A 26,677-nucleotide genomic window follows, 5' to 3' on the forward strand; every position below is an offset into this window, starting at 1 on the left:
AATTGTGATCATTCCTTCCAGATCAATACCATCCAATTCCTACCATATAAAACGATTAATCATCTCTCCATGGTGCAATCCATTCACTGTAGCTGTTGCTCCAACCTCATTTTCGAAAAAGTCCAATTTCCTCGCCGGACAAAGAGGCTTTTTAACAATAACTCTTGGGTTTTTCCAGCCCCAGATGCGACAATTTTGCTTGTTGACGAAGCCACCGAGATGGAAATGGGCCTCATCACTCAAGATGACTTTTCAATGGAATTCCGGATCATTTTCATGTATTTCAAGGACCCAATCAGCAAAGACCGGCCGGCTTGAGTTTTTGTGTTAACTGAACTTTATAAACCTTAAGACTCAAGTCTTTATGCAAAATTCGGTGTAATGACGTTTGTGGAATGCCTAAATCCAAAGAACGATGAGGAATGGATAAACCTGGGTTTTCTGCAACACTTTCGGCTACAGCACAAATATTCTCGGCTGTTCTTGAGCGATCATTAAGTTGTCCCAACAGCTCGAATATCTCCTCAAATTTCTGTATTGCGGTCCGAAAAGATGCTAGTAGTCTCTGCCAAATTTTCATCATTTTTATAGTAAATTTGAACAGTTTCAATGCGTTGTTGAAGCGTCTATCGTTCCATTTTATTAATGGAGTAGTTTCTACTTGACATCTTCCGAAATAACAGCTCTTATTTGAAAACCCTTTATATAGCACCGTTAGCTGAATCCCGAATCAAGAGTCGATTTTAAAAGTAATTTTATTATTTAAAGCAGTACTTACATTTTAAAGAAAATATTTATATAAATTTTTAATAATTTGGCAAATAATAAAGGTGACTTTCACCTCCCTATCTGTTTATTACTTGCTTTAAAACAACTTTATTATCATTAAACGTATATATATAGTATGGTGGATTGCGTGTATTTATATTTCGGAATAGTGTTAGTCTGATTTGAGGGTAATTTTTGTCCGGTCCAATACGCCTTGTTAGATGTGGTCCGGTGGTCTAGCAGTTAAGAAACGCATTAGGAGAAGTCTAAGTTTTCCAAGTTTTTTCACTGAATTTTCGCCCCAATTTCATTACTGTGAAAATTATTGAAAAAAAATCACCATTTCATTACTGTTCATCGGTTTAATAATCGTACCTTAACCTAGAAGTATAGGTTTGTACAACTGTTTATTATATATATACATGTCATCTCTCAATAACTGACAAGTAATATTAATTGATTTCAAATATCTTTTTTTGTTCAGTGCAGCTACTATATTAACCAGTAAAGCACCAATTACAACTAAATTGCAATATCTGAGCCAGCTAGACATTAATCCTTATCTTAAAACATATATATAGGGGCTATTTAAAATTATCTAAGGGTTAGTTAAAAACCAATCCTCTATCCTGCGTCGCATTAATAATTATTATTTGCTGTGTTTTATGAGTCACTCTAATTCGTTCTTGGCATATCAAAGTACCATGCACCACAAAAGATTTTGAGCCGGCCGTAACGTCATGGACGCGTGTTCAGCACGCGACTCCATCCATTCAATTGTTTCCGTTTCTAAGACCAGCACGTGACAAAAATGGCGGAGTTTAATACTTTAAATATTTTTGCTTTGGGAGCCCGAACTCGAAAATTAGACAACCCTCAGTTGGACAACGGATTAAGTAACTTGAGAATTTGATGTTTCCAATATTGGGTTATTTAATTAACATGACGTGTTCAATTATGTTAAGATCTTTGCCGATATTGACTCATTGATAATACTAAATTGAAAAACTGTACATTTAACAAACAACATTCTTGCCTGGCAAACAAACGTATTTTTAAAAAAACATTTTGTAGGGAATTCAATATAAGCAATCTATGCAAATGTTTTAAAAGTTGCTTTAATTTTGTCCGATACGGTAACTTTAGAGGGAACATCCAAACCTGATAAACCTGATATTCTGAGAATCAGAGCTAGAACATTAGCTTCCTCAAAGAAGAGATTTAAAATATTCAACAAGATCAAGGTGCGTCAAACAAGAATCTGTAGACAATGAATGACCGAATTCAAATATCAAATCAATATTAACGTCTCCTGTTGCATCTTATTAGCGTTGTATTGTATCATTTCTCTGCTCATCAGTCATTAATTTTTTAGACAGCACCGATTAATTTAACAAAAAGTCGTCCTTACTGCAGGCTTACTTAAAATTGGAGAAACTGTAACTAAACAACTGACAATCATACTTATCCAAATGAATCTCAATAAACGATCATTTCATCTCGTGTACTAGTTGCGTTCTATCCTTGTAATTAAAATAAAAAACTAATGAAAAACATCAATAAGAATCTCTCTCGTCAGCATTACAAAAGAATACATTTGGAAAATCTGTAACCATCAACTGTAAAACGGGGTTTAATAATTCCTTATAACAATTATACACGCATTAAGAATGCAATTAAAATCTATTGTGGTCAAAAGGCACACATTAATATCTACGTCTGTCAGTGGCATATCAACCGAATGTCAAATTTCAAAAAAAAAACACCCCTTACTGAAAACCTAAAGGGGTCATTTAAAATACGTTTGATGTTTTAAAGGCGTGAAAGAGGGTTGAGTAACTTTAAAAGGTGCCTAGAGTTTATGAGACAATTTCACGTAAATTTTGTTCAAATTGTTTGTAAATAAGTCTTGAATACACATCATACTAAACATAAGAATTAAGTTATAAAAACTCAATGATAAATTGAACATTATTGACTTCTGATGTGCAAGCATTTTTTTATTTTATGAACTGTGTAATTCTTATAAACTGACATGTGGAGATACTTTAAATAGAATATATAAACCTTTATATTATAACTCTTTAACTCTAACATAACTTAATAAGTATGTTTAAATTATCGTCGCGATTTCAAAACTTTCAAAACAAATCAGTGCCTCAATTATCTTAACAATTCAGTGTGAAAACCATAAATTACGTTCATCAATAAATATATAGCGCAAATTTAATTCGATGCCATAAACTGGATTTATATTAAGAAAGTATTAAAGACATGTTAAAAAAAAAGGATTATAGGAAGAAATTTCGCATTTGGTGGAGATGCGGGAGTACGAAGATAAAAGCACAACACAAGAACAATCTGTGCACATGTACGAAACGTCAATAGGATTAGGTAATCGTGTGTCGAAAGTAAGTGGCGTTTTTCAGCAGAAAATACTTGATTGCCCTCTTGAAGTTCTTTTCATTAGTCTTTAGTCGTTTCAGCTCATCTGGATGTCTGTTAAAAAGTAAGGGCCCAAGACAAGTGATCAATCGTTGGCAAGAAGAAGTCGACATAATTGGAACTATGATATTTCCTTGAAGAGAAAATCTGGTTAAATGGTTATGAATCTCTGATACTACTGATAAGAGAATGATCCATTTTTAAAGTATAATTTACTATGCAGTTGACATATAAACTTACATTTAAAATATTATTTTCAGAAAACAAAAGGTTGGTAGAATATCTAAAGCTCATGTTCAATTTTTTTTTTTGAAATTTTTAAATCATTATTTTGACAAGTAGACAGTTTTCTTAGATTAGAATTATATATATAAACTGTCCAAACGATAATACAATATCTAAGCATTGATTCCGCCAAGGATCCGTATAAAATTAGCAACATTTTTGAATTAGATATTTACCTAAAATATCTTTAAGAAAAATTATAAACTAGATTTTAAATTTCCTTATTTAAATAAGCAACGTGTTCGTCTAGTTCTAAGTGTATATCAAACGTAAGCCGATTTCTTTCCCATTATTTAAAGGTATTTATTAATTTTTACTTCATTTATTAGCTTCATTTCGATTTTTTAAATAGTGTTTTTATATTGATTTTTTTAAATTAAGAGATCCATAGCGAACTCTATTTTGTTCAACTCTTAGGTATAAAACATCTTGCCCGACGGTATCAAAAGTTTTAGATAAGTCCCTAAAAATTGCCAAATTTTTTTGTATGTAATTTAAATGAAAGTTATTTCTAACTAATCTCTTTTTTAGGCATTTTTCAAAAATTTTTGCAAAATTGTTTATTACTCATGCAGTTCTATAATTGATCATAACTTGCTTATTTTCTGTTTTAAAAATAGGAGTTATAATGGAGGTTTTCCAGTTCGATGGTATATAAAAAAGTTGTAAAAAGTAAATTTATTATATGCAATAAAGGTTTTATAATGTGAATATGTATGTTATAAAAATAGATGAGATTTTGTCTTTGCCAAGCGAAAAATTTTTAGTGCTGAGATATGTATATTTTATAAGCTCCACTTCACTTACAGGTTTCAAAAATGAAAAACTATTTGGTATGGACTAATACAACTAAAGCATCTTTGCTCCATCCATGCTAAAAACCATAGTTTTTTCATCTATACTATTTTTTTTTCTTAAAGCCATTCATTTTAACACAAATATTTCCGTCAAAGGTATAAACATCTTTCCTTTCAAATACTTTCATTGCCTCAGTGAACAGCTTAAGTTTTCCTGGAACTAGATCCGCAGAGATCATAATTTTTGATCCTTTTATGTTTTTTCTATTGTTTAAAAGTTTTTCTTGAGAGGGTATTTTCCTAGCACCACAATAGTAGGCGGAATTTTTTAATCTATTACTATTTAAAAACATTATTATATAGCAACGAAAAGTCAGATATATTTTTTAAAGGTACAGTTTTTAACCAATCTTGACCTTCAAAACTGGTTTTAAATTAGAAATTAATTATTATAACCATTTGATGTGTCATCTTTAATTTGAAGTTGATTTCGGGGGCAATTCAAGCAATCTCAATCAAATATTATTGATTGTTCAATTGTAATATATCTGGGAAGCACCAAAAGCTATACCTGTCTACATGCTTTTCTGATTTTAAGAAAATAGTTAAAGATCTGCTGCTTGATGTTTGATTAAAATCTCCATAATTTTACAAAAATATAGATATACTTTAGTTCTATCTATGATAACTTATAGCAATACCATCTATAAAGTTTACTCTAAAAAAACCTGAATAAAAGAAAATTATAAGGTTTACTTGGACATATGTATACCCACCATAATAATAGATCTTCTATAGTGTAGATTTAGATTATTTTCTTAATATTTTATTTAGTTTGGGCCTTCAGAAAGAATATCTAAAAGCTAGGTAGGTCTCGCCCCACTTTAAAAAAGTGTTGCTATATTTTCTACAGAGCAGAAATCCAATGTATATTAATTGAATAAAATTTTTAGCACTTTTTTATTAATTCATGCCTAGAATACATGTATATCAAAGTTTTTCATAATATGGTAATGACAGAAAACAAGGTGTACTAACCTATTCAGTCTAAGTGGTTTATTAAGTTCTCCCTGACTATATATTGAGGAAAACTGTTACAAATTTACATTTCATGAATTTTAGTATTGTCGAAACACAGGTCATAAATTAATTGTATTTTATTACTCAAACGTCATTTGTGTAAATTTCAAAGAAAAAACATTTACATTTGACTAAGTTATCTATTGCTGACATTTGGCTTTGTTGGTTCGTAATACAATAAATAATTATATTTCACCAAGATTTAAATAAAGTAAATAAGTTCTAGGTTGTTGCAGCAAATCAGGGTCTTAATAACATTTCGAAAAATCTATATTCCATTCCCTCTAAAAGGTAAAAAAGTTGTTATTATAAATAAAATAAATTTTAAATGAAAAAGCAATATACCCTAATTGCCTAATTAGTATTACCTTGGATCTTCACATAAAATAAATAATCATTAAAATTTAAAAACAAGGTTTCTCTTTTAAACTAACGAATTATTACAATGCAAAGATAAATAAATATGCAATGCCATATCAAACTAACCAAATGTAATAAAATTGTAACAATAATGAAAAACCTACTTAACTTCCGTTCTGAGATCACCAGACAAATATAAACAAATGGGTACTTAATTAAACATTAGATTATTTTATGCATAAATGAATAAAACTGCAACCTTCTTCTATCCACTAGAAATAATAAAATGTAAAACTTACTCGACTTACCTTTCCCCCCTTGTTCATCATTAATTCTAATAAAGTAATAAGGAAAAAAAACCAAATGTTATCTATCATCAAAATCAAAACAAAAATACTAAGCACGTATGATTCTAACCTCACTTTTTGTTCCAGGCGGAACCATTGTTGCCAGTTTGTATAGCAAATGTTGTCACTGAATGATACAAAATATTGCCACTTATTTGAGTCGCTATAGGGGGATACTGATATTATTTTTAAATAAAATGTAAATTCTTTTGATAATATAGATTTTATTACTGAAATACTTGACTTACGACTAAAATTTACGTAAATATAAATTGAAAATATATTTTTTATTTATATTATATTGTTTAAATGCATTTACTATTTTAAAAATCTACCGCCATGTTGAAATCAGAACGAAGAATCGTCGTTTTAGTGACAGTCAGTGTTGCTAGATGTACGATAATTATCGATTTCGTACGATAAAACCAATGCTTCTGCGATGTACGATAGTACTTATGCGATAATGCCACTTTGTACGATAATTTTGACTAAATTTTATTTTTTTTTTTTCAAAAAAATAATTAAACCCTACTTCATACAATAGTAATATTTTGTTACCAATAATATTTTATTTAGTCACTAACATACTATAGTATTAGGTAGGTAGGAATTTATAAGTGTTCTGTGCATTAATAAGTGTTTGTGGTTGCCTATCTAATGGATGGCACATATTACGAAATATATGAACGGCTATGGGCGGCGCGGCGCCGTACACAACTAAAGTATATCGAATCTTATTTTTTATCATTCTTATTTTTCGTCGTAAATTACTTACAGCTTACAGGTTTACCTGCATCTTTCACACATGATTGTGGTAATTATGAGCGGTGTTGATTTTGTATTTGTCGTTGATTTTATCTAAAACTAGTGTAAAAACTATACTAAAAAAAAATAGGAAGTAACCATGTCTGATTCCGAATCTGAACGTTAAAGTAGGAGTTCAACTCCTGAATATAAAAAGTTGAAACGCGGCGAATGTTCCCAAAAGTTTAAGCACCGAAAACAAAAATACCGAGTGGAGTGGGAACAAGACTCGAGGTTTAAAGGTTGGCTTATTAAAAGTAATGGTAAATTGTTATCAATAATAAAGTTTTTTCCTTCTCTAAAATCTCATATATTTAAATAGCACTTTCAGATGAAAAGGCTAGGTATCGTCCTTGTAATTTAGAGCTTACTGCAGAACTAACCATTATTAAAAATCATGCTAAATCATCAAAGCATGTTCAGAACGGAAAAGCTTTTCCAAAGACGACAATAACCTCTTTGTTTATTAAACCTGAGAGTTCTTTGCAAACTCAGGGCAAAGTGGCCGAAATTAAAATAACAGGATTTTTGACAGAGCACAATATCTATTTAATTCGGCTGATCATTTAACAAATCTAATTAAAAGTTGTTTTCCTGACTCGAAAATTGCTCAGGGAATGTCACTAGGAAGATTTAAAGCGACTCAAGTTTCTAAAAATGTTATTGGTGCCTGTGCCGAACAAGAAATAATCTCTTATTTAAAGGGCTCCAAATTCAGTCTGATTATTGATGAATCTACTGACAGTTCATCAGTTAACACTTTATGTATATGCGTGAGATTTTTCCATCCTAAAATCTGTAAAGTTGATACTCTTTTCTGGAAACTTTTGCAAATTCTCTCTGGGGATGAACCTGAGGAAGCGGATCAAGGTGCTACTAGCCAGAGGCTATATGAGGAAATAGTAACACTCCTATCGCAAAATGGTATTCCTCTTAAAATAATGATTGGTTTTGCATCGGACGGCTGTAATACCATGTTTGGTAGTAAAAACTCCGTGGCAAACAAATTAGCTAACGATATCCCGGGATTAATGCTTCAGAAATGTGTATGCCATTCTTTGCATTTATGCGCAAGTGAAGCGTGTAAAAATTTACCCCGAATGTGTGAGCCGAATATGTGAGCCTGTGTGTGCGAGACTTGGCCAGAAATATTTACGGTTTTTTTAAAAACAGCGCTAAGCGACAGGCAATGTTCAGAGAATTTCAGGACTTTTGTAGTACTGAACCACAAAAGATACTTAGACCAGCCCAAACTCGTTGGTTGTCATTACTGCAGGTGGTTAAGCGGATCCTAGAACAGTGGGAACCTTTAAAATTGTTTTTCACTTCAAATTAGCTGGAACATCGTCTTATATCCAGCGAGAAAATAAATATTGCTCTTGATAAATTCGAGATAAAAATATTTTATATTTTTTTGTAAAGGGTTCTACCTAAATTTTTCGACCTTAACAAATATTTTCAGAGTGAAAAAGGGGTAATTTTAAATTTACACAGTAAGAGGGTTATGTGTTACAAACATTTTTTATCAGCTTTTATGGAACAAAACTATGTCAATAATACAGACATTGGTAAAATTGACCCAACTGATGATGCACATTTCCTTTGAATAACAAATATGAATTTGGGTATTGGGGTTCTTCAGAATATAGATTCTTTAGAGGAACCTGCTAAAATTGATTTTCTTTAACGCTGTCGTAATTTTTTAATAACTGCTTGTCTAGGAATAAAAAAACGGTATAATTTCGAAGATCCTGTGCTAAGTAAGTTGCCCATCTTAACTTTAAATAGTATCAAAAAGGGCAATGAGACCACACTTTTACCGCTGATGAAATCTTTACCTCAAATTTGTGAACTTCAAAACACACATCAAATACAAAAAACTGATGACCAGTGGAGAAAATTACAAATTTACGAAGATCTACCGGAATCCAAGGAAGTTGATGAGTTTTTTTATAAACTAAGTCAGGTAAAAGATTTTAGTGGAGAATTCATATTCCCCGATTTGTCCAAGTTTGCACTAAATGTGCTGTCACTACCGCATTCAAGTGCCAGTTGTGAAAGGCAATTTTCAAAGGTGAATTTAATAAAAACTAATGCAAGAAATAGAATAATAACGGATACATTAAATGGTCATATGTTATCTTCCCAGAAAGTTCATCTAGAACAAAACTGTTTTAGATTTAATCGTAGTGAAAAAATGTTGAGAACTATGACGTCAGCCACACTTTATCAGAATAAAGCTGCGACAAAAGAGAAAGAAACTAACGCAGAATCTGAAGACGATGACATAATTTTTGATGAATGTTAACCATATTTTAATTCAAATTTTGTGATATTTAGGAAATAAATACATTTAAGAATATTTTCAGAATTTTTTTCCCTTTAAACTTTCGACTTCAAAGTAATATTAATTAAACTTTCGAAGGTATAAATATCGACGTTCAGTACGATAATTTTAAACAGGCTATGCGATTATTTTCTTTATGACATCTAGCAACACTGGACTCACAGTTCAGCATTAATGGCGACATTGCGAAATGATAAATGCGTCAGTGACTCCCTGTTCCTTAAATGGATAACAGAAAATAATCAAATTGGCACGACGCAAAAAATACTAGTAACCTATTATTATAAATCGTTATACAAAACATTAGAATTTTATCGTTCGAATTGAGAAACTAATTATTATAATAAAGGGTGTAGTATTACCGTTGATTGAATATTTCAAATATACAATCAACGGTATTTCTATTGTTAAATAGCAACCGATAGGTCATCATACTTATGTAAACAGTAAAAATACTAATGGACGATGTGGCAAACTCGCACAAACCAATGTTTTTGACACTTGACAGTGATAATAAAACACATACGTAACCTTACTTAGTAAACAAAAATAAAGAATTTTTAGTTTTGATCAAGAAGTTACCGAAACTCTCATATATGTTATAATCCTGATTTAAAACGGATTAAAGTATGGCCTGGCTTCAAAATTTGGCAGGACATGCCGAAAAGTTGCTCAACCAAATAGATCAAAATGCTGCTACAGTGTTAAATGATACCAACAACAAGCAAAATTCTGATTTTGAGTGAGTTTATTAAATCTTCTTTTGTTCATATTTGTACCTTTATCTTTTCTCAGAGTGGAGACTAGCTTAATTCCTGAATCAGAGAAAGTACGAACGTCTCCAGTGACAATTCTGAGACACTCTAGATCACCCACACCAGATTTTCAGTTTGATAAAAAGTTAGAAAAGGCATCTGAGGGCTTTATTCCAATATCTGAAAATACAATATCAGGTAAACTGTAATACTTAAAATAAAGTACTTAAATAACTATAAGATTTCAGTTCCGGTGAATGATGAGCCTAATGAAGCAACCTTCACTAATATTCAAACCTCAATGTCTTCCAACTCAATCCACAATAGTTTGCTGATGACTCAAGAATTAGATGTTTTACAAAATAAAATATCCATGCTAGAACTAGAAAACCAAGATATTAATACACAACTCTTAAATATGCAACACTTATATTCAGAAATACGGAATGAAAATGCTAATCTACAGTTCCAAGTTGAGAGACTGACTGAGCAACTAGCTTCTGCTCAGAGTGAGAAGGAGCAATATGTTGCTAGAGCACAGAGAATATTACAAGAGAAGGAGAGTTTGATTTCATTGAAGCAGGAGAGCAATAATAGTGAGATTAATGTGAAACACCTTTTTACTACATATAATGAAGAGTTAAAGTAAGTGCAAACTAAGTTTAGATTTAATACTATTTTTTGATTTTTAAACCAAATATATAAATTAATATCATTTTATTAATTTATATATGAAAAGGTGGACAACCTTAAGCACTGTTTGATGAAGTCTCAATTTAGTTAATAAGCAATCAAAACTGAATGCACATAGTACTGGGTATTGCTGTTTCTGTTGCATAAATTTTATATGTACAGGTAAAACAGCTTTTTAACTGGCCAATTAAAGATTGGCAAACCCTCAACTATTTTACAGCCTTGTACAGCTGTTTAAAATGTTTGTTGTGTTATTTTACTGTTAAATATTTTCAATAATTACTACAATAATAAAGTCAAGGATTATTCATAGAAGTATTTCATTAGGAAAGAGCTGGAATTTCAACAAGAAAAAAATATGGATTTAACCCAAAAAAATGCCAAATTACTGAGTGATATGCAATCACTGCAAATGCAACACCAAGTGATTCAGCAAGACCTAAATCAATCGATTCAGGCCTTACAACATGCGCTTTTAAGTGAAAAGATGCAAAGATCTGCAATTGAAGATGATTGTTCTCAAAAGACCAAGGTATTAAAATCAATTTTAATATTTCTAAGACTAATAGTTTATTTTATATTAGGAACTGGATATAAGGGTGCAAGAGTTGGCTCAGCTTCAAGAAAAATTTAGACAGGCAATGAGTAACATCGGTACACTTAAGGAGGCATTGCTTAAAAAAGCAGAACCCATCACTGTTGATGAAAACCAGATCAGGTCTTTGACACACACATTAATGGTCAAGCAGAATAAGCTGGAAACTGTCACATCTGAAAGAAATGCTCTGATTCTTCAGTTGGAAAAACTAGAAGTTAGTATATTAAAAATTTTTTTTTGGAATTAAAAAAATAAAAGCTAATTAAATTAAACTGACCAAAATTAAGCTTCTCCTCCATTTCAAAATTAGATGTTTTTCTTTCTAGTATAGTACCTAATCTGGATGCAGATTCATTTAATGATTGATCACTTAAAAATATTTTATGCTACATTGTTTCAACTAGAGTATAAAAAAATATCTATATTTACATTTACTTTATCTAATTTGGATTCCAATAAAAGACAATTCTATTGTTCAAACTATATAAGCAAGAATGAATGAATTCAAGTCAAAAGTAAATTTCTTCTTCGCAGACAGGGTACAGAGAGGCAGCTTTATAAAATAATATTTTTTGAAATTTTGTTTTGTTTTTACTTTTGAATTTATATTTTCTTTCGACTGTATATTGTATTTGTATGAATATAAACACTATGGTTTTAGGCTGAACATAAAAGGGAGGTTGCTGAACTGAAGAGAGATAAAGTAAAAGTAATTAATGTTCAAGCAGCAAATGATGGTATGTCGAGTAGTAGTTTTTTCTGAATAACACATGTTTATGTCTTACATTTAGAAGGAGTTCTCATACCAAATTTTATGAGGGTGTCCCCTCATGATGCTGGTGTGACAAGAAGAGTTAAAAAGGCATATTCTACTTTGGACGCTATAAGTGTAAGGACTGGAATATTTCTAAGAAGATATCCTGTGGCCAGAGTTTTTGTTTTTTCATACATGGTAAACAACATCTAACACAAAATGATGTACCTATGAACTCATTTAAAATTTTTTAGGTGATTCTGCATCTATGGGTCCTATTGATATTGTTATGGTATGTTCCTTCCAACTAGTATTTGGCTGTATTAATATTTTATTAATTAACTGTTAAATGTTTTTATTATTATTGTTTCAAGTATTTTAGACATTGTTATATAAATAAAGTATATTTTGTATAAGAAAAAAACTTTTTAAAAGTTTACTTATTTATAAATTTGGCTAGCGCTGTGTTCTGACTAAGATTCTTCATTTCCTTAAGGGCTAAAGCTACATTAAACCTCAATATATGGAATGCTTTGTGGTTTAGCTCAATTGTGTAGGACTGTCCATTTTTCAGTTGTATTGAAATAAGGATGTTCGGTGCTAATTTATTCAAAAGTGTGCTAAAATTTTAAATGTCATTACTAAGTAAAACTGATTTAATTGACTTACCTATTTAAAAGACTAATATCAATTCTCCACTTAATGATGTTTATATTCATGAAGTATGCTTTGTATGGAGCAAAAAAAGTATGTAGAAGCTCCTCCTTATTATTTAAAAATGGTAACCTCTCAACAAATTCAGAGGGATATCCTATTTCTACCATATTGCTAACAAAATCCCTTTGATCTGTATGGATAAAATGTCTTATGATAGCTGTATAGGAACTTAAAATTTCATAGAGTTGGTCTTTGGAGATTTTTGTTTCTGATGCTAGTTTTTCCAGGGGCTTCAAGAGGTCTTGCTGCTTGGGTTGGATGCATGCGAGGGCTACTAATATAAAATATCATTGGTTAATAAAAAATTGATAGTAATTTTCTCTAAATTGTATCTAACCAAGATTAATGGAACAAAAAAACTCCATATTAAGTAACATAAAGCTTGACCCCTCTCCTTTATTATTATATTTATAATTTATATATTATATTTGTAATTTAGTACCACAAATTCATAAAGTGACAGTTTATATTATTGATTCAAGCAATAACTGGTCACACCAGACCCAAATAATCTGAATTAAAGAACAGATGATTTGGGTCTTTGTTTATTAGTCTTAAAAATATAGTATTTTATACTTGTTTGGGGTTTATTGGCAAGACTATGCAAAGCAAGTAAATTCTTTCAAAATAGACTTACAACTTAAAATGTAAGACTTTTTAAAAGGTTTATTACAGATTGAGTCCTATATTTAAGACTCAAAGTGTTTTCAGGTTCTAGGATTTGTTCAATGTCTGTCGATGAATTTCTGAGAGCATGAATGAATTGTCGAAACAGTGGGCTGCCATGGCAGTTATGCATATAGGTCTCCTAATGGACCCACCGGGGGTTACCAGAGCCCAATGGCCTTAGAGAAACCGATTAGGCTCTCTGGTCTGAAGGACTTAAAGACACTCGGTACACTGAAAGTGTTACCCAAGTATTTGAACCTGGCGCGCGTGAGTGCCTTTTTTTGTTCATTCATATTACAAGTATGATTTTGTTTTGAGGTCTTTCAATATACATGTACTTTCAAAGTACATAGGATGAACACATTGAGAGGGTGCAGAGGACATTCCCTAGGGTGGTGACTTATCATTATGGGTATGTAAAAGTATGATAACATTGTGCTACTTTTGCCTTAGCACTAAGGCAGAGTGCGAGTGTTGTTAAATGTAAAAAATATTTAGAAAAAACATTTATTGTTTTCATTTAGGTAGGTAATTCTTTTTACCTATAATATTCTACTTACACTTAATTATTCTTCCAGTGTATTCACTGGGACAGTTCGTCACATAGCTTATATTAGATTTACTTAGGTCTTGGATGCTCATGGTTTTTATGTTATAGCTTTTCGGATGGAAAACATCAAAGAGTCTTTAAGCATTAGTTTGCTGAGTGGAAAAACTTATTTTTTTATAAAAAAAAAAAAAGATTTTAAAATAATCACTCGTTATAATATAAGTTCAATATTAATAAAAAAGTAACAATAAATATTTATATTAATTTATATATAGATGATATAATAATCTTTTAGTGAGTTTAGTCAATAACAAATAACAATCATAAAATGAACCTAACCGCACAATTTAGTTATCGGGCATCTGTCATCTGACATCTGATCTAAAATGCATTGACTTGGGAGCTACCCTGTTAAAAATGATCCCGAAGGCCGAAGGTAGCCGAACCAAATCTACGAATTAAATTTTTTAGTATTTTCATGTCTCTATCCCTTGGCGAGTGCCTATTAGAGTCATATTAAAATTCGTTTCTTTTTAGAAATTTGAGGCTTATAGCAATGAAATAAAAAAATATAAAGGATACTAAAAATATAAAATACTCAGAAGAAATAACAAAAATGCCTGCAGATACTAGGAAGGAACATAAAGTGACTTTAAATGGTTGGAATAAAAACGGACATTTGTCCAAAAATCTGGAATGACTTTAAATTCCTGGAAGATATAAACGATGACTTCAAAGTAGCATTAAAACTTGGGTTAGGAAATTAATAGCGGGACGAAAATTTGAGGTCAATAAACTGACAAGGTTTACAAAAACTATAATTTTATATTAATTATATTTACTTATAAAGAATGTTCCGACAATCAGTTATACTGAAAGGGCTGGCGGAGCAACTGATAAGCATCCAAAAAAACATAAAATGGCTTATGTAAAAGATCATAGTTTTTCGACATACATATTGGCACTAGTCAAATTCATCAAAATTCATATTTTTTAGATCTGATTTTAGTTTTGCAACACTGAATAGCCATTTTATTGATCAAAGATCAACATTAAGCTAATCGTTCAAAACATTTAATAAGAAATCTAAAATCTTAAATTGTTTTTTCTCTTAATTTATATATTCAATTCCCCAATTTGTTCGAGAATCTAGTCTACGATTTTCTGTTAACCAGTCTATAGGGCTGTTTTATCAACCAACCGTTTGAAATTCTTTCGAAACGTTCAACTAAAATTAACTTACATACATTTACTGATTTCCTGTTGAAATAATTGAATGAAGGTTGCCATGTACACGCCCTTTATACAGATTCCTCCAAATTATTTGATCGAGTTAACCAAGCAATTTTAATTGTAAAGTTGGACTAGGTATACTTGGTCAGTTTTTAAACTCGTTGAAGTCTTACTACACCAGCAGAACGCAGATGCTGCGACTTAAAAATTTTCATTCGGTGGAGATCTGACTGTTTTTCGAATAAAGATGTACTTAGGCGACAGCTCTCTGACTGTCTGTAGTATATTGCCGGTATAATGCGATGGCTCATTTTTTTATGCGATATGTAAGACGTCTATTATGTAAACTACCAAATGCAGGTCCAACATCTTTTTATAAATGACCTTTTTATTCATCATGCATCCCTGGCAACGCTAATTTCTTGGGCTACGACATTCATTCGCTGACGTAATTCAGGAATATTATTTATTGATCTTCCATAAACCTTAATAAACAAATCTATGAGATTCTCCTCTGGAGATTGATGGACCCCAGTCCAAGTCAGCTGATCCATGTGTTGCACGTGAGCTAGATCTTTGAAAGGATTCTACATAAATCAATATTATTACACAGACATCTCAGAATTTCAGCATGGTTTTCTTTCCGGTAGATCCCTGTTACAAACCTTTGCATTTTTTTGGAACATGTGTCGCATAAAATTTTGAATATATATTGATTATGCAAAGGCATTCAATAAGGTCGACCGTAATATTTTGGTGCGAAAGCTGGATTGATCAGACTTCTGTGGTATATCATTGATACAAATGGCTTCATACTTATCAAATTGAAGCTAAAGAGTAAAGTTGGTAATGCTTTGCCTGACGTGTATATTGCTACATCGAGAGTATCCCAGGGTAGTAACTTAGGACCACTCGTAATTTTTATTTGTTTGGGAGACACTCTATTGGGTAAATGTTTGCAGATAACTTTAAATTGTTTAGGCCTGTAAGTTGGGATAGTGATGTGGCTTTGCTTCAGTTAGAACGTGGTGGTCCAAAAGCTTGACCACTAAGATGACCAGATCTCAATCCACTAGATTTCCAGTTCTGGGGCCACTCGAAAACTTTGGTTTACTCAGTGCCGATTAATACTGAACAGCAATTACGGCAACGCATTATTGACTGTTCCAATCAAATTCGTACAGAGATATTGCATAGGGTACGCAGATCCTGGAGAAAAAGAGCAGATGTCTGCATTGAAATAAATGGTGGTCACTTTGAACATTTACTATGAATGAATTAAGGAATTCATTATTTTAATAAGTAATTTTGATAATTAGTTTATTTCGTTTTTAAAGCAATAAGATGTTTTAAAATCATTAAATTTTTTGATTTTTCAATTTATTATTTAATAACTACTTGGTTACTTTCGAAACATCATAACTTCCATAAGTTTATACTGTTTATACTAAACAATTAGCAACCTATCAAAGCAAACTTTTTGCCTTCGATTTGATTCACAAAACAACCCCCTATCATTGCAAAAACCACTTTTCTGATTTCCCAAATAATTTTTCAGTAACACCATTTAATTTATGGTCAGAATTTATAGCAGAGATTTTTTTTTCGAAATCGTTCTTTAAGCCTAGAATTTCAAAAAAACCGTTTTTAAATTCACTCTTTCAGTGCCCCTAAATTCTTTAATATGCATTTTGCCCAATATACTTTACGCTGGTTTTTCTTGTAATAAAAAATATTTTTGAATACATTATTTCTTTAAGAGCAGTCCTGGTACCTGGTCTCTTGGTAATTTTTCGCCCGATGCACGGTTTTCGCATAAAAAAATAAAAACCATTATTCTGGATAGCCATAACGCCCCAAGTCATAAATCTGATTATCTTAATCAAGTATTACTTGTATAACTTTATTTTCAACATTTTTTTTCTGAAGTTTTTTCTGGTAAAACATTCGAATACATGCTTACCTGATATGCATTAAAAATGAATGTAATCAAAATTATTTATTAATTTCTTTGCAAAATGGCAGCGTATTAGTTTAGTGCACTAAACTAATAGTGTTTTATTCCTACTCCTAAGTTCCGACGAACCCTGCCGTTTTGCAAAGAAGTTAATTTAAGGAGACGAAACTTTCAATTATTTATGAATTTTAAGAACCCCACAAATATGACAAATTAAGGTTTGGTCTAGGAAATTTTTCTGAAAAATTTCAAAGCGACTTGTTCTGAAAATATGGTTCCAAATGCAAAGGCAAATGTATAGTTTTTCTTTATACAATAATAATAAAAATCATACAAACGTAAAAAACTATATTAATTACGCAAATATTTTTTGATATAATTAACATTAATCACCGTAAAAGTTTATGATATTTATTAACAATTAAATTAGTAAATTATGAGTAATACATATATATTTTTTAGTACATTAACAAAACAAAACTTGGTTGTGCTTTTAGAATAAACTCATATAAAAAGGAACCAGATGCCAACTTAAAAAGAATAAATTAGCAAGATATATACTACAACTTACTAATAATAAGAGTTTGTAAATTCGGAAAGGCATGCCCAAATTAAAAAAAATATATATCTTGGTAGTGGTACGACACGAAATTATTTAATTTACTCTCCATAAATATTAGAGTATTATTGCGTGCCTAATCCAACCTAATTATATCTTGGGCCTTTCTAATTACATCACTTCGACTAGAACTCTTTCCATACCAAGAAGAAAATGGTAACTGATAACTCTGGTAAGTTGTTCTGCCTGGGCCTGAAGCAGTTGGTAGATTTGAACTCTGACTGGGTGCCCCATATGTTTGGCTAGGAACTCCATAACTTGGCCCAGGTACTCCATACGAAGTACTTGGAGGTCCATACGAGGAACTTGGTGTCGCATAAGGTTTACTGTATGTTGGAGAGCCATAAGAAGTACTGGGAGGCGGTGCTGGATACGGTACGCTAGGGGAAAAAGGGGAACTTTGGGAGATACTGGGGGATTGGAACGATGTAGGAGAGTAATAAGAACTCGGCGATTCATAGGGATAGCTTGGAGCCCAATCGCTTATTGGTGGGCCATATATAGAGCTTGGGGGACCGTAGACTGGCTTAATCGCAGAGGGAGGACCGTATGTTATGCTAATGTTCTCGTTACCGCTGTTGGGGCCATAACCTAAAATATTACATTAATTTTTTAACACATTTCAACGAATTATAGGAACTAAAACAAATTACCATATCCTGTGCTCTGATTAGTTGTGGTAGTTGTGCTAGGAGTGGTTCCATTAGTAATTACAGTTGTGGATGGCATGGTCGTGCCTTCAGTGGTTGTTGTAGTAGTACCTTCGGTCGTTGTTTGCCTTTGTCTTGGTCTGACGCTGTTTGTGATAGTTTCAACTTCATTACTAAGATCCTCATCACTGCTGTAATAATCACGATCAATTTTATTTCTATTCTTATTCCGCCTCTGTTGGTATTGGGGCTGTTTCCTTTTAGTAGGAGCTTTTATCCCATAGTCATAATCGTAAGCGTAGTCATCATCGAATCCTATAGGTCTACGACCTTGGTTTCTAATTCTGTTCCTTAATCTAGGGTTTGCTAAGTAGTCATACAAATAGTCATACTCAGGAAATCTTCGACGTGTAGTGCTGTATCTATTTATTCTCCTATTATAATTTAAGTAACGTGGTGAGGCAGAACGTTTGACAGTAACTTTTTGTGATTCTGCCGGAACTATATAATCATTATTAGCGGTCACTTCGGGATCTGAATACATTATATGTGGTTCATTTGTAAGAAGTTCCTCGGGAGGTTTGGTCGCGGGCTCCCATGTTGAAGGAGGGTGCTGGAAGATGGTGATTGATGGAGGATTACTCACGTATTGTGGTACTGGATCATACTGGAATTTTATAGAACCATGCTGAAGTCTTGCAATTGCTAGGTTCGGGAATATAGTTGCTAGAAAAAATCCGAATAGAGGTCCAAGAAATTTGCCTTGTCTTTGTGAAGATATAGGTTCCAACTTGGAGAAATCTAAAATTTTTAAAATAATTCTTGTAAAATGTTTAATATTCTGTAGATTCTTATCATAGGCTTGTTTTATTTCAAGTATTGACAAAAATCTTTATTTGTAGTAATAAAAACTATTACTTTTGAGATCTAACTTAGATTTAACGCCAATAGCATTCCTGGAATTTCTCACAATCTCCCATGAAGGCTTCAATGTTTAGTACATTGTTAGTATATTTTAGGAATATTACAATTAAACATTTTTAAAAAAATATATTCTTAAAGTTATTTCCATCTTTTCTAACAGTTCTTTTTCGAAATGCCTTTCAACAAAAGGGTAAGATTTCCATGTATCAAATGCTGTTAAAACTGTTACAATTCGTGTACATAAAATGGTGAATACCCCGGAATCGTCTATCGATCAATAGTTCAACTATGCAGAAAAAAATCGATAACAGGAATAATAACAAAATGGTGAATTCTCTAGATCAGCATTTAAAGTATACTGGTATGCCCCTACAAAGATTTTTGTAAAGTTTAATACAACGTAAAGGCAAGAATATACTTTCGCAGCATTTATATTAATATCAATATAGTAATTATTATTTAGTTGTACAGTAAATAAACTACCAATTTTCTGATGAATACTGAGCTCTCTTTCGTAAGAATGATTTTGTTAATCAAAGTTTTCTCTAAGTTTCTTTAAGTCTACTTTTTCGTGTTGATCTATCAGCTGTCAACTAATAAAAAAATTACGTTTTACTTAGACCACCCGGTATAATACCCCGAAATCATACATGAGGCAGGACCTTAAATGGGTAATAAAAGAGAAAATAAATGGAGATTCGGATGATAATGATGAAAAGGAGAATGCACCAGACTATTTCATAATGTAATGTAACAGCATATTCCTAATATTATTTCTATAATTTTTGATATAAACAACAACGTGCTCTAAATAAAATTTCCCGAAATGGCGAGGGTACATAAAGCCACCGCTAATTTTATTGATACATTTTTTTAATGTCTACCAATCTTTGTTATTTTTCTTTACTTCCCTGATAAACTCTTGATTAATTAAATACTTTTCGAAACATTGACCAAAATAATAAATAGTGCTCTTTAGTGTTTGACGATTATACCCACAACCACTATACCAATTTCATATATTTTTTTCAATATAGAATAAAATGGAAATTATTGAAATTGTTTTTCTTTCGACTAAATCTGGGGGTCTCATAATAACCTGTATCAAAGGAAATTTAATTTTTATATATTGCAGTTTTGACTTAAAAACAACTAAGTTCAATATTTTAAAAATATTAGTGAAGTATGACTTTTTACCGCATTCTAGGAACTTGATTTTATTTTCTGGGGACTTTGGAGATATAGAAACTGTTAACATAGATTTATAAACTAACTAATTTAAACCCAAAATTAGTTAGTTTATTAAAAGTTACTACGGGCGGAATTTTAAATAATTAAAAACATAAAAGGAGTAAACTTGATTAATATATGTATGTTTTTGGTCTTTGATTACTAAAATATCCAAAAACATTTAAAGTATAAAAAGAATTTTAAAGTTTTAAAAATAGAAATTCAAAATGCAGTAAGAATTTTCGGTCCTCTTTAAAATAACATTTTAGTAAACTTAAAACTGTCCAGCTTTGCCTTAACCAATTTTGGAATATGAAATCTTTCATCTTGAAGATTCATATTTATAACTATTAAAGTATTATTAAAAAATATAGAATCTCTTAGAGATATTTTAAAATAGATTTAATAAATTACTTATAAATACTCTATAACTTACTTCCATAATCTGCAGAACTATAATTCATTTTTAAAAGTAAGTAAATCACATGAATAAAATAGCTTTTCTTTCGAAACGAACAATTGGTTGGTCGAAGAACAACTGAAAAGCTTACTGACATGTGTGAAAGTAAATTTGCATAAATGCGGGTTATTTTATAAATACCCTTATGCAAAATCACTGATTATTTTTTTTTACTTTTTCATACGATAATTATCAAGCACTTTTCTAAATATGGGTTGAAAGTAAAACTTTATTGATTTGTTTTTTATAGGAGTTGCTTATTCTGTTTTTTTTTTAAATCCGGGCCATACATATTACGTAAGAGCGAAAAAGCAATTATTTTCAATAATAATTATACAGTCCTATAGTTTGAACCTCGTTGTGACACTCAAACCATAAAACAGTTTTACTACTAACCAAAAATTTTTATTTTATTTATTTTTTTTTTAATTAAATTTACGGGAATCTCCATTTTACAAAATAAATGTACAAAATAGATTATTACGTAATACATAACTTAATCTAGTGAGTTGATACAATGTAAATAAATATATATATATATATCTAAGAAATGAGTTGACACCATTACAGCCATAGTCTGCTTAGGCTATTCTTAAAAACGGACAGTGAACTACTACATAAATCAATGTTATGAGCGTTTAAGACACTCAGAGATCTATCGATAGGAGAATGACGGCCATATTCAGTTCTGTGCATAGGAACATGATAAAGGTCAAAATTTGCGAGTTCTATTTGGAACATTGAGACCCACTTTAGAAAGAAGGTCAGGAGCATTAATCATGCCATTAACCAGCTTAAAGACAAAACAAAGATCAGCGTTCACACGCCTTTTGGCCAATGTATCCAGGTAAAGTGTTAGTCTCATGTCCTCACGAAGGTACTCGTCAAAGCTAATGCCCATTCTAAATGCAGCACACCGTAAAAATCCACCTTGCACTCTCTCAATCATATCTATTGAATTCTGATATAGAGGAGACCATACTACTGAAGAGAATTCAAGATTAGATCTAACCAGTAAGACATAAAGGAGTCTATAGGCTTGCAGAGAGAGATGTGAACTATACCTGTTTATAGCACCCAACACTTAGTCCCTTTAAATTTATTTTAGAGATGTGATGAACAAATCTCCTATGCTCATCGAACCACACGCCCAAATCCTTGACTACATTCACCTACTGCAAGGACTTACCAAGGATACTATATGTAGAATTGAATCTCTTCGAACCTCGATGAAATGATATGTAGCAACACTTGGAAATATTGAGCCTCAATCCGTTCATCACTGACCACTCACAGCAAACATACTTACAGAACTATGATTGATCACATTAACAATATCATTCACAAATAGATTGAAGAGCAGAGGGGCACAGTGAGATCCCTGAGGAACCCCTGAGACTACATTAGTAGGTGCAGAAGTACAGCCATGCACCTTCACACTCCGAGTTCTTCCTATCAGAAAACTCTTTAGCCATTTTAAGAGGGAGTCATGAAAACCAGCACTTTCCAACTTGTCCAGCAAGAGACCAAAGTTCACCCTGTCGAAGGCCTTGGAGAAGTCGGTATAGACCGCAACAGTCTGAACCCCCCTCTCCAAAGCCCCCAACAGATCACACTCGTATTGAACCAAACTGCTGGTTGTGGATTTCCCAGAAGAGAATCCTGACTGTTTTTCACTAATGATTCCTTTGCGTTGCCATGTTAGCTGACCGCAAACCAAACTATTAAACAATTTGGCCAATGAGTTTTGAATACATACTCCACGATAATTGGCAATATCCCCCCTATTGCCAGCCTTAAATATCGGCATGATAAAACTGTGCTTCCAAGCTTCTGGAAAGGTAGAGTCCTGTACAGACATATTAAGGATCATCTGGAGAGGCCTACTAATTGTATAAATACAGTTCTTTAAAAAGACATTAGGTATATTACCTGGCCCACAGATAAACTTAGGTAATTAGTGGGTAATTATTAGTTAGGTAATTTCTGGATCTTAGAAAATACCTCCGAGAGAGTGAAGCATCCAACAATAATATTCTGGGAACCAAATTCAAGAGAATCAGGAATGGGATAAGTAGAGTTGTCGTAAACTGTAGCAAAAAACTTTGCAAACAAATCAGTAATTGCTTTCCTAGACTCTGCCATTTCCTGGCCCAAAAACATCGAATTTGGAAATGCATTGCTCTTTCTTTTATCATTAACAAACCTCCAGAAGTAACGACTATCATCCACCACCGACCCCTCCACTTTACCAATATATTCACTAAAGCAACGATCGTGTTCTACTTTACATCGAGATCTAAGGGTCGAAAAACGAGCATAAGAGTCAGGTGAGGAAGTAGACGTATATTTCCTGTGTGCAGCCTTCTTTTTACAAATTAAGTCTTTAAGTAAAGGACCAAACCATTTAGGAAAAGATGAAGACCTTAGTCTCTTTTTAGAAACATACAAATCAAGGCAATTCTGTAAAATATCATTTAACTTACCCGCAGCACCACCAACATTCAACCCATCAAAATTCATACTCCAATCAATAGCCCCCAAATGAAAGTTAATAGCCCCAAAGTCGGCATTCCGAAAATCGAAATAAAATTCATCAAGCATTAGTGAAGATGAGTCAGTTTGAATATTAATATGATAAGAAACGTGGTGCAAACTATTACTAAAAATGCAGTCAACAGCAGCTGAATTATTAACATTATGCAAATCAGAAAATACTAAATCTAAAAATGTGTTTCTGTTATTTGGTACGTTATTGCATTGAAACATATTATGATAAGAATACATTTCAGCTAATACTTGGGCTGGATAGTGTTCATTGCAAGCCACATAAGCCCCATCAACATCATTTGACCAAACTGCCTCAGGTAGGTTGTAATCACCGAACACCAGCACCGATGATTGTTAGTAGCTTTCACAGATTTCATGAACTGACGTCCCATGTAACTCGTACTTATCGCGTGTAGCATTTGGTGGAATATACACTCCACCAAAAACAAATGACTTCTTGCAAATATTTACTTCTACATATACTTGCTCCACTGAGATGTAAGGAGTAACAATTTTTCTAGAACTAAATTTATAACTGCTATAAGCACCCCACCACCTCTAATCTTTGTACTTGATTCCAGGCTACGGTCAGTGCGGTAGATGGTATACCCAGGCACAAGGATTTCACTGTCAGAGATATCCTCATTCAACCAAGTCTCAACTAGGATTATGACAAAATAGTCAGCTGCACTCCGTGATGAAATTGTTCAATTTAAGTGCGCATACCACCAACATTTTGGCAGTAGAGGCTTAATCGTTTTTTGAGTTGTTATCACCATCTTGAGACCTCACATTTTTCAACGGCACGATCTTGGGCACTCCTCTAATGTACTTGATTCCCAGATTTTGTTCTCCATTATTAAGGCGATTCGAAAGAGTAAGCTTTTAGTTCCTTAAACTGCTTTCTCTGGAGAAAAGTCTGATCAGGACCTAATTTAACATATTATTCTCAAAACGTATTGCTAACGTGTGCTAACAATAGTAGCGTCTTCGGGAGGAGATTAAAACTACACTAAAACTACTAACAAGTGGCCTTATATACCAAAGATGTAACCAGTAGAGCGAAAAATCTAATGAAGCATGGCTGCACATGGTTTAAACACTAACTAGTTTTTTGATTTTTGAATATTAATTTTCGATTACTATTACTGGTTTAAGTGATTTTAAATTGTCTATTCCTACAAAGTGGCCAGTATGACATTAATTGATCTTATTTGCCCTATGTACTTCTTATCACAAATGTTACAATTCATCTCATAAAGTTCGAACTTTTCATTAGTCTTGACTTTATATCTTCGCTTTCCTAAAAGATTTCTTGCCTTAGCCGAACTTTGATAGATCATTCTTAGACTTACGTCTTTAAAAACCCTATCAAAGCCTTTTGTCAAGATGGGGCCATATATAATATTGCAACGAGGGTTTCCTTATTTTCAAGTTTGTGGTAGAGTTTTTAAGATTGACTTTAAACTTATCAAGTCCTAATCGACTATTATTTCTGATGAACAAGTATCTAACAATGAAAGTTTGTTATTTGTTTCTAATTCGAAGGTAAATTTAATTGATGGAAAACAGTTATTTCGTAGTTCTGCAAAATTATCAATATTACATTTCCTTTGGTTGAACAAGGCAAACGCATTGTTGTTCTTAACCGAACTCGTGAAAAGTATGGAATGTATCATTTAACTCAAAACGGTTCAGGAAGAGCTCTGCTAAAAAGAGAGACACGCAATTATCCATGGCTGTACTCTAAGTTGTTCATAATACGAATTGCTGTATTGCAAAATATTTTGTAACATGCATATTTTTGTTAATTTAATGATTTCTCGGATATTATCGAAACCACGACTTTCCAAAAATTCAATCAGATATTCCGTTTAAGTTCAATCAGATAGTCCGTATTAAGTTTCTGGTAACAAAGAGGATACATCAAATGAAACAAGAATTTCATCTTCGCTTACAAATAAATTATTGACCTTTGAAATAAACTGTTCTTGACGGGCAAACAACAAAGGTAATTTTAATGCCTTATATTAATTTACCAAAAACTTTGACGTTTGGTAAGTTGAAGATCCTATAGTGGAGACAATTGGACTTATTTTATTGCCAGGCTTATAGATTTTTGAGAAATAATACAATTTTAAAATTATGGAATTCGCAAGTTTTATCTTGAAATTATCTAAAAAGGAAACAATATTTTTGCAATTATTTAATGCCGATTTAACCTGAGAAGTTATTTTTGATAACGGGGGTTTCAGAGCCATTTTTAATAATATTATCAATTCGATTAAAATATTCTGCTTTGTCTAATATCTTTCTTTTATCACCTCGTAAAGAGAACCAATTTTTTTATCTCAACCATTTAATAATATTAAAACCTGATGTTTTTCCATTTGGTGAGATTTCTTGAAACTTGGTAAGGAATTATTTCTATAGCAAAACGTTTTAAAGACTCTGGCAAGTATTGAATTGATAATTCAACACTTACTATAATCTCCTCCAGGTTGTTTTTGCAGTTTAAAGCGAGTGGAAAGTTAAGACCCTTATTAAGAACATCAAGTTCCTTCTCGTTAAAAGCGTTGATTGAATATTTGGGTATTCTCAATCAACGTTAAAAGACTAAGAAGACTAATTATCACCAACGTTAATTGAATTTTCTTTTGGTGGTTTATCCTTCAAACTCACCAACTTTTTTGATTTTTAGTAAAGAAGTTTATATTTTATTTAATATATTTGTAGTTAATAACCTCAAACATGTTTCTTTGAAAATCACCCCATACTTGATACTCTAAATAAGTTAGTTTACAGGTGAGTTGTGTATGCATGTATATGCTTCTAACTCTAAAATCTATCCATTTTTGCTTAAAAAAAACTTCAGCCCTTTTAGTAAAATTAAAATTATTTTTAAGAGATACATCAATTAGCGTTGAAAAAAAACCGTTTGCAAGATTTCAGAAACCAAATATTTGCATTCACCTTCAAATGTAAGTTCTGTTCCGCTGACGCTGAAGCCATTGGAACCTTTGGTGTGACACTTAAGTCGCAAAACAGTTTTACAACTTCTGCTTTAACAAATAACCAACTTTTT

The 26,677-nt window shown here is 31.9% G+C and overlaps 6 protein-coding genes across 10 annotated transcripts in view; 2 read left to right on the forward strand and 4 right to left on the reverse strand.

Moving 5' to 3' along the window:
- LOC126749184 (aspartyl/asparaginyl beta-hydroxylase) overlaps positions 1 to 6,173 on the reverse strand; it is a 64,492-nt gene extending 58,319 nt beyond the window's left edge. For 2 of the 5 annotated variants that reach the window (XM_050458867.1, XM_050458865.1), the window contains exon 1: positions 6,044 to 6,167. The gene's annotated coding sequence lies outside the window, so the exon portion shown is untranslated. Of the gene's footprint in view, positions 1 to 6,043 lie in introns of all 5 variants that reach the window. The other 3 variants (XM_050458866.1, XM_050458868.1, XM_050458869.1) reach the window with 3 other exon arrangements.
- LOC126748147 (uncharacterized) lies at positions 3,090 to 9,233 on the forward strand. The gene is given in 5 exon segments (XM_050457174.1): positions 3,090 to 3,179; positions 3,255 to 3,277; positions 7,422 to 7,932; positions 8,223 to 8,379; positions 8,608 to 9,233. Coding segments are annotated over 5 exon segments (1,368 nt in total). The 3' UTR covers positions 9,195 to 9,233.
- Positions 9,234 to 9,713: 480 nt separating this feature from the next.
- On the forward strand, positions 9,714 to 12,457 carry LOC126749044 (golgin subfamily A member 5). The gene is made up of 8 exons (XM_050458656.1): positions 9,714 to 9,975; positions 10,029 to 10,186; positions 10,237 to 10,633; positions 11,009 to 11,213; positions 11,266 to 11,493; positions 11,941 to 12,016; positions 12,071 to 12,231; positions 12,288 to 12,457. The coding sequence occupies exons 1-8, from the start codon at positions 9,863 to 9,865 to the stop codon at positions 12,342 to 12,344; spliced, it is 1,395 nt and encodes a 464-aa protein (XP_050314613.1). The 5' UTR covers positions 9,714 to 9,862; the 3' UTR covers positions 12,345 to 12,457.
- LOC126749045 (uncharacterized) lies at positions 12,372 to 14,296 on the reverse strand. The gene is made up of 3 exons (XM_050458657.1): positions 13,980 to 14,296; positions 12,703 to 13,024; positions 12,372 to 12,653 (listed from the first exon to the last, which is right to left on the reverse strand). Exons 1-3 carry the CDS (start codon positions 14,059 to 14,061, stop codon positions 12,470 to 12,472), a joined length of 588 nt encoding a protein of 195 aa, XP_050314614.1. The 5' UTR covers positions 14,062 to 14,296; the 3' UTR covers positions 12,372 to 12,469.
- Positions 14,297 to 17,494: 3,198 nt separating this feature from the next.
- On the reverse strand, positions 17,495 to 21,132 carry LOC126748676 (uncharacterized). The gene is made up of 3 exons (XM_050458050.1): positions 21,019 to 21,132; positions 18,432 to 19,229; positions 17,495 to 18,369 (listed from the first exon to the last, which is right to left on the reverse strand). The coding sequence occupies exons 1-3, from the start codon at positions 21,044 to 21,046 to the stop codon at positions 17,855 to 17,857; spliced, it is 1,341 nt and encodes a 446-aa protein (XP_050314007.1). The 5' UTR covers positions 21,047 to 21,132; the 3' UTR covers positions 17,495 to 17,854.
- Positions 21,133 to 22,321: 1,189 nt separating this feature from the next.
- Positions 22,322 to 22,903, reverse strand: LOC126748148 (uncharacterized). The gene has a single exon (XM_050457175.1). It carries the CDS (start codon positions 22,901 to 22,903, stop codon positions 22,322 to 22,324), a length of 582 nt encoding a protein of 193 aa, XP_050313132.1.
- Between the last annotated feature and the right edge of the window lie 3,774 nt (positions 22,904 to 26,677).

This window comes from Anthonomus grandis, chromosome 22 (assembly GCF_022605725.1).
Source record: "Anthonomus grandis grandis chromosome 22, icAntGran1.3, whole genome shotgun sequence".
Classification (NCBI taxonomy): Eukaryota; Metazoa; Arthropoda; class Insecta; order Coleoptera; family Curculionidae; genus Anthonomus; species Anthonomus grandis.

What these genes read in the sequence shown, in the direction of transcription:
- LOC126749044 (XM_050458656.1), top strand. Translation starts at nt 9,863, where the DNA reads ATGGCCTGGCTTCAAAATTTGGCAGGACATGCCGAAAAGTTGCTCAAC. An exon ending in ACATATAATGAAGAGTTAAA is followed by an intron (nt 10,634 to 11,008) that starts GTAAGTGCAAAC and finishes GTATTTCATTAG; the next exon opens with GAAAGAGCTGGAATTTCAAC. An exon ending in TTCAGTTGGAAAAACTAGAA is followed by an intron (nt 11,494 to 11,940) that starts GTTAGTATATTA and finishes CTATGGTTTTAG; the next exon opens with GCTGAACATAAAAGGGAGGT.
- LOC126749045 (XM_050458657.1), bottom strand. Translation starts at nt 14,061, where the DNA reads ATGAGCATCCAAGACCTAAGTAAATCTAATATAAGCTATGTGACGAAC. An exon ending in CACTGGAAGAATAATTAAGT is followed by an intron (nt 13,025 to 13,979) that starts GTAAGTAGAATA and finishes ATTTTATATTAG; the next exon opens with TAGCCCTCGCATGCATCCAA. An exon ending in GATATTAGTCTTTTAAATAG is followed by an intron (nt 12,654 to 12,702) that starts GTAAGTCAATTA and finishes TTAAAATTTTAG; the next exon opens with CACACTTTTGAATAAATTAG.
- LOC126748676 (XM_050458050.1), bottom strand. Translation starts at nt 21,046, where the DNA reads ATGAATTATAGTTCTGCAGATTATGGAA. An exon ending in TAGTTCTGCAGATTATGGAA is followed by an intron (nt 19,230 to 21,018) that starts GTAAGTTATAGA and finishes TAAAAATTTTAG; the next exon opens with ATTTCTCCAAGTTGGAACCT. An exon ending in TAATCAGAGCACAGGATATG is followed by an intron (nt 18,370 to 18,431) that starts GTAATTTGTTTT and finishes GTAATATTTTAG; the next exon opens with GTTATGGCCCCAACAGCGGT.
- LOC126748148 (XM_050457175.1), bottom strand. Translation starts at nt 22,903, where the DNA reads ATGTCTGTACAGGACTCTACCTTTCCAGAAGCTTGGAAGCACAGTTTT.